Raw genomic sequence first — 6179 nt, 5'->3', positions numbered from 1 at the left:
TTTTGACGCACGAGCTTCGAGTATTCAGAATTATGCACATAACTGACATTTTTAATGTATAAAAAAGGGTAAAAGGTGTACTTACCATAGACTTGCCCTCTGCTTAGCTGCAATGTTTAGATATTTTGTCCGGGCAGCTACTTCCGCAATACGCTGTCAGTCTGTCGCTGGGTGCGCTTGTTTTGTCTTACAAGCTGACGCGGGCGGGAACAGCTGCTACTTGACTGCGGTAATAAAGGACCCCACCCACTGTTCTTCTCCCCCAAAATACAAATCAAACGCTGTCACTCATATTAACGAGACGTCACAGTCTCAGTACACGTGACCGCGAGTAGAGTCAAGTTGTTGGAAGTATGGCCGAGCAGGAGGTGACAGCGAACAGAGGGTGAGTCTTTCTGTTAAACTTAGGACATTATGTCCCCAACGCAAATATTATTCCTTCAGTATTATTTTTCGGCGTCATGAAGACATTGTGTGACAACGTGAAGCGGGCGAAGTGTTGTGTTAGACTAGCGAATGTAAATAAAGTTGTCAATAATATTCACACGCGCACGAGCCTAACGTTCAACTAAAAACGCTCACATTTTTACATCAACACCATGCTGTCAATCTGCCTCCCAGGAGATGACTCACAGATTATCATGCATCCGTAATTTACTTCCTGACAAATCTTTAAAATGTTGACATGATGATTATGAGAAGTTTTTGTTTCACTTGTATTCAGGGTTGTTAACAGAGTGCTGTCCGCTGTTGGTGTTACCAGTGTGGTCCACAGTGTGTGGGGCTACGCAGACACAACAATAAAGTAAGTCAGGTCTCTGTCACCAGATAAATTCTTTGTTTCTTGCACTATGTAGTCTCACAGTGAGATGTCACTAATTCCTACACTGGACATTTAAATGTGGTTATAACGAGGCACAGAAGTAACTGAGCATCTAATTTAGGACGTATCTTAATCCCAAAAGTAACATGTGTGATCCCTGTGTAGGTGGTGTTGGATCCCCAACTGGCTGCCATCATGGTGCCCCACCTCTCAGAGCCACCTAAAGACTGCAGAAGACATGATACTTAGATGTAAGGATCAGTCCAAGTCTCTGTCAGTGTCTGAAAATAGTGTCTACCTCTTAACTTTCCCCCTCTCTTTCCTCTCTTTGTTGTCCTGACAGGTGTAGGCAGTCCTGTCTCCAAACAGCATGTCCCTATTTCCAGTGGCAACCTCCTGTGGACGCTAAGCTTTATCAGCACCAATGTGATACACAAAACCCCGCTGGTTCTGCTCCATGGTTTCGGAGGTGGTGTGGGCCTTTGGGCTCAGAACCTGGATGCTCTCTCTCAGAACCGGCCCGTCTTCACTCTGGACTTACTGGGCTTCGGTCAGAGCAGCAGACCCCAGTTCTCTACAGATGCCCAGGAAGCTGAGGACCAGTTTGTGGAGTCTATAGAACAATGGAGGGCTAAACTGGGTTTGGAGTCCATGATACTGCTGGGTCACAACCTTGGAGGATACCTGGCAGTGTCCTACTCCATCAAGTACCCAGACAGGTGAGTGAGGATTACTGCTAACGCTATATGAGAGGCAAAGTTTGTGGTTCAGTGAATTAGACCTGATTTTGTTTTGTCCCTGCAGAGTGAAGCATGTTATGCTGGTGGAACCCTGGGGTTTCCCTGAGCGTCCAGACACAGAAGAAGCCGATCGTCCCCTCCCAATGTGGATCAAAGCTCTCGGGGCCATGTTCAGCCCCTTCAACCCTCTTGCGGGCCTGCGCGTGGTGGGTCCACTGGGTAAGATCTGGAAATTGACCTGGTAAAGGATGGTGCAGAGCGACAGAGTAGGTGAAATCTGCCACAAAAAAGAAGTAAATGGAGTAGGTTAACATAAAAGAGCTGATATACTGGATATAACTCCTGTAACCAGGCTCCTATTGGACAATACCAGCTGTCAATCACGCTGGCGTGGCCAATCAACTTCTGGGAAAATACATTATACTGAAAATACAGTACATGTGGTGTAAAATGAAAATGGCGTCATTATGTTGATTATAAAAACCCACATACTTGTGACATGAACATTACACTGACTGTTCTAAAGCTGTTTTTCTCTTTTTTTTTTTTCTTCCATTCATTGACACTTTTCCCCTGCACTCTAACACACTTCTGATTTGCTGCTTGCTCTGTGTGACTGTGTCGGTGTCCCATCTGTGGCCCCTGCAGGTCCCACTCTTGTCCAAACTCTGAGACCTGACTTCAAGAGGAAGTACTCCGCCATGTTCAAGGACAACACCGTGTCAGATTACATCTACCACCTAAACGTGCAGACACCCAGGTCTGTTTACCTTCTCATCTCTGTTTCTCTGGCATTAACCCAGTGATTAAAGTGGAACTAAACCACCTTTTTTCAGGTGAAAACCAATGTATTTATTTTTTATAAAGTTTTTGTTGTCAGCTCCACTCTGGTATATACAGTCAAAGAGTATTTCTGATTGTCCTCCCAAGTACCACCAGAGGAAGCTCATGTACCACTGGTGGTACACATACCACAGTTTGAGAACCATGGGGTGTAAAGTTTTGAAATTCTACTGCTGTTCTGGTCAAACACCACCTACTGTGTTTATATCCCCACTCCCTCCCTCCTTCTCTCTCTCACTCACTCAGCTCTCAGCCCACTTTTTTGGCATTTTTCTAAATCAGGCATTGCCGAAGTTTAGCCTCAAACAAAAATGTAAAAAATGCACACCTATTAAAAATAAATACTGTATACCTTAACACAACTGACCCATATGCACTTTTGGGAGTTTCTTTATTAGTTGTATAATATATAATTAATACATGTGTATTCAAATCAAATCCTCTTACTCAGCATTGTATTGAAACCCATTAAAACATCATTTTCTTAATCCCCCTGACTTTAGCACATAGATTATTCCATGTATATGGCAATTATTCTCTACAAATGAGCAGATGTAAAATCTGTCAAGGGTAATGGAAACACTTTAGATTAAATATGACACTGCACAAAAAGAAGAAAATTAAGTCAATGTTGTCGCTAATTAGTGACAAATCCCACGCTGTGTTTACACTCCAAAGGAAACCTCATTATCATGTAGAACAGTGTTTACCTAACTTTCTTTATGGGGACTCACTTTTTAAATATGGCAAACTATTGTGACTCAAATCACTCTTACAAATCAGTTGTGACAAAAGTAAATTTAGTGAATTTTTTGCATGTTATTTAAAACCTAATTATATCAGTTTTGATACTTTGGGAATGACCGATGTAGAACATGCGTAAATTCATATTTGTGTTTTTGTTTGTTTATTAAAACAGCGATATTACGTAAGCAAAGTGGTATTTTAATTGGTTAAATGACTAATTTGCTTGTGTTATCCGCTCCTCTGTGTTCTAACAGTGGGGAAACGGCCTTTAAGACGATGACAGTTCCGTACGGCTGGGCGAAGAGGCCGATGCTGCACAGGATGGACCAGCTGGAGCCCGACATCCACATCACCATCATCTACGGCTCGCGCTCCAGCGTCGACGGCTCCTCAGGCATCACCGTCAAAGAGATGAGACCTCACTCTCACGTGGAGATTATTGTACGTTCACGGTGTATTTTAAGAACATTTTGACCATATTTCATATGACATTTAGCAGATTTCTGAACCTAAACTCCCTCAATGGAACTCCTGTTTCATTTCATTTTGGTGTTCACCAGTGAAGATAAGGAAGATCAAATATATGTGTCAGTTAAATGTTTGTTCATACAGTTAAAGATATAAATATGTTTTATATTTTGTATTTGACACCTTAGTTACAAGCAAACCAAAAACTAATGTTTAGAGAACATTCCCTCAGGGTTAGTCAAGAACCAAGAGCTGAAACATTCTCCTGTGGTTGCACCGTGGTTTGCACACAACGTTCCCATTTGGTTGCATTTTGGTTATAATATAACCAAATATATATTATAAATTATTTTACAACTGGTGGTGTTCTTTTATATTAGTATGAAAGGAAAAATAACAACATCTAATGAAAATATGGTGTCCATACTGTTTCATATTGCACTTTTCCAAGTAATATTTTCTTTTAGTTGTCTTTTAATTCACTTCTCAAAATTCAAAACAACAAATCGAGTGGTATATATATGTGGTAACATATATATATATATATGTATATATATATATATATATGTATATATATATATCATTTTTTTTTTTTTAATGCATTCCTATGTTTAGAAAACCATTGGATCAAATAGTTTTGTGTGTTTTGCTATACATTTAAGTTCAGACTACACATTTGTGTTTGTAATTTTAAATTCTTTAACTTGTAGACGATCCGTGGAGCCGGACACTATGTGTACGCTGACCAGCCCGAGGACTTCAACCACCGAGTTTTACAAGTGTGCGACAAAGTGGACTGAAGAGGAGGCAACAACAACAAAAAAGGGGATTCCAATTTGCCAAAGCAGATTCTAAAAGAAAGCAGGTCATTTGAATTTACACTCGCATGTTTTCTTGCTTTGCTTCGACGTCCGTACTACATGTGGTAACTGGATTGTTCCACTAGGGGGAACACCACATTATTCAGACTGTGTTGTACAGCAGAGGTTGTTCGGGTGGAGATCATGACAGAAAATTAAGAATGATCTGGTTATATTACACTGGGAGCAGGTTCTGCCATGTATGAACGCAATCCCAGGACGGACAAAATCAAAGCACTTTTCTTTTATGATTGAGGGAATGTGTAGCAAAAATTTATTTATGCCACTAAATCCTACTCATCACTCTCAGCCCACTTTCTTGGCATTTTTCATAGTCAACGATGTTGTGTGGGGCTGCAACTAACAATTATTTTACATTTGTCAATTAAAAAAGTACTTGTTTGGCCCCGTAAAATTTCAGAAAATGTTGAAAACCGTTGATCGGTGCTACCAAAACATTGAAATTATGTTCTCAAATATCTTGTTTTGCCCAAAATTAGTAAATTTTAACTATTTCTTTGTCATATGGAGCAAAGAAACCAGAAAATAAGCTGGAAAATCAGAATTTATCATCACTAGTCGATTCTCTAAATTTAGTAATTTCATAATCGTTGTAGCCCAACTGTTGTGGTGAGTATGTTATCTCTTCTGCCACTGCACTTTTTTATTGTTTGTGTAAATGTTGTTCCATAAACACGTCACATTTTCAAGGAACAGACATGTGGAGACGCCACGATGTATATTTCACCCTTATAATAGAAACCCTTCTGTGATTTGGTCACGGCATTTAAAACATCACTGTTCAAGCTACACCAAAGGACACACACTCACACACACATACACACTGGGCGGTGCTGCAGCTTCGTGGTTAATTAGTTTCAGCATTAACTGTACAGTATTTTTCTAAGAATTTGCTTCTTTTTTTCTGAATTGCAGTGGAGAAATGAGAGTAAACCGTAAACTGCACTGCTGAACACAAAGATCCAGTATTCAGTGTGTGTGTATATAACGGATCAGTGTACAGTTCACTTTTTAAATATTTAAATGTAATGAAAGTGAGTCACAATGTCACTGTGTTCAGAGAGCTCAGTTACAGCGCCACATGTTCCCTTTGCTTCTTGCGGAACTGTGGCTTTGCTTTCCGTATGATTCCAAACAGACGGACAGGAAATATTCTCATCAGTGGATATAGTTCCACTTGCATCAGCACCGGGAAGCAGCTATCAATGAATGTGTTGTTGTTGTTGGTGGTGCTGGTAACGTTCTCTGCTTTGTCATTGTACGGATCTGCCCCCCCCGGAACACAAGCGACAAATGCAAGTTGTGTTTTCCTACTGTGTCAGTACAGAGGAACCAACGATTTTTCAGGGAAATAGGACTTTGTATTTTTTAACTGCGTTTCCTGAGCCAGTTTCTTATCACTGATTATGTACATACATGTAAAAACCTCCTTTATACGGCCCTGCGATCTTATTTCCATAAAGTGTAATGTGTAAATAAATGTTTGGCATAATGTAACGACTGTCTGAATAATCTAACCTGTGTGTGTTGAATCTGTGACGGATGAATCAATGTTTTCCTCTGATCATTCTGTAGCTGTCATCCCCTCTGCCAGTGAGGGGAAATGACGCTGTAGTTCCTTAACACGACCACTGAGGGGCACTCGTGTTCAGACGAGGAGCTGTCCAGTCTTCTTAC

The 6179-nt window shown here is 40.5% G+C and overlaps 1 protein-coding gene across 2 annotated transcripts; it reads left to right on the top strand.

Moving 5' to 3' along the window:
• Positions 1 to 346: 346 nt before the first annotated feature.
• abhd5a (abhydrolase domain containing 5, lysophosphatidic acid acyltransferase a) lies at positions 347 to 5923 on the top strand. 2 transcript variants are annotated; one of them, XR_014592784.1, is made up of 9 exons: positions 347 to 385; positions 725 to 805; positions 989 to 1074; positions 1167 to 1542; positions 1628 to 1782; positions 2212 to 2323; positions 3408 to 3594; positions 4332 to 4486; positions 5418 to 5923. XR_014592784.1 is itself a non-coding variant. In XM_083885911.1 (8 exons), the coding sequence occupies exons 1-8, from the start codon at positions 354 to 356 to the stop codon at positions 4419 to 4421; spliced, it is 1119 nt and encodes a 372-aa protein (XP_083742037.1). In that variant the 5' UTR covers positions 347 to 353; the 3' UTR covers positions 4422 to 4518. The 2 variants fall into 2 exon arrangements, 1 of the variants encoding a protein (XP_083742037.1); XM_083885911.1 differs by lacking the exon at positions 5418 to 5923 and having other exon boundaries at positions 4332 to 4518.
• The last annotated feature ends 256 nt before the right edge of the window (positions 5924 to 6179 follow it).

The sequence above is a fragment of the Microchirus variegatus genome (genome assembly GCF_963457635.1).
Source record: "Microchirus variegatus genome assembly, chromosome: 1".
In the NCBI taxonomy this organism is placed as follows: domain Eukaryota; kingdom Metazoa; phylum Chordata; class Actinopteri; order Pleuronectiformes; family Soleidae; genus Microchirus; species Microchirus variegatus.
This window is presented reverse-complemented; position numbering and strand designations above follow the sequence as displayed.

Excerpts from the sequence above, each read along its gene's own strand:
- abhd5a (XM_083885911.1), top strand. The coding sequence starts at position 354 with ATGGCCGAGCAGGAGGTGACAGCGAACAGAGG. Across the intron at positions 1,075-1,166 it reads AGAAGACATGATACTTAGAT|GTGTAGGCAGTCCTGTCTCC; the intron begins GTAAGGATCAGT and ends TTGTCCTGACAG. Across the intron at positions 3,595-4,331 it reads ACTCTCACGTGGAGATTATT|ACGATCCGTGGAGCCGGACA; the intron begins GTACGTTCACGG and ends TTTAACTTGTAG.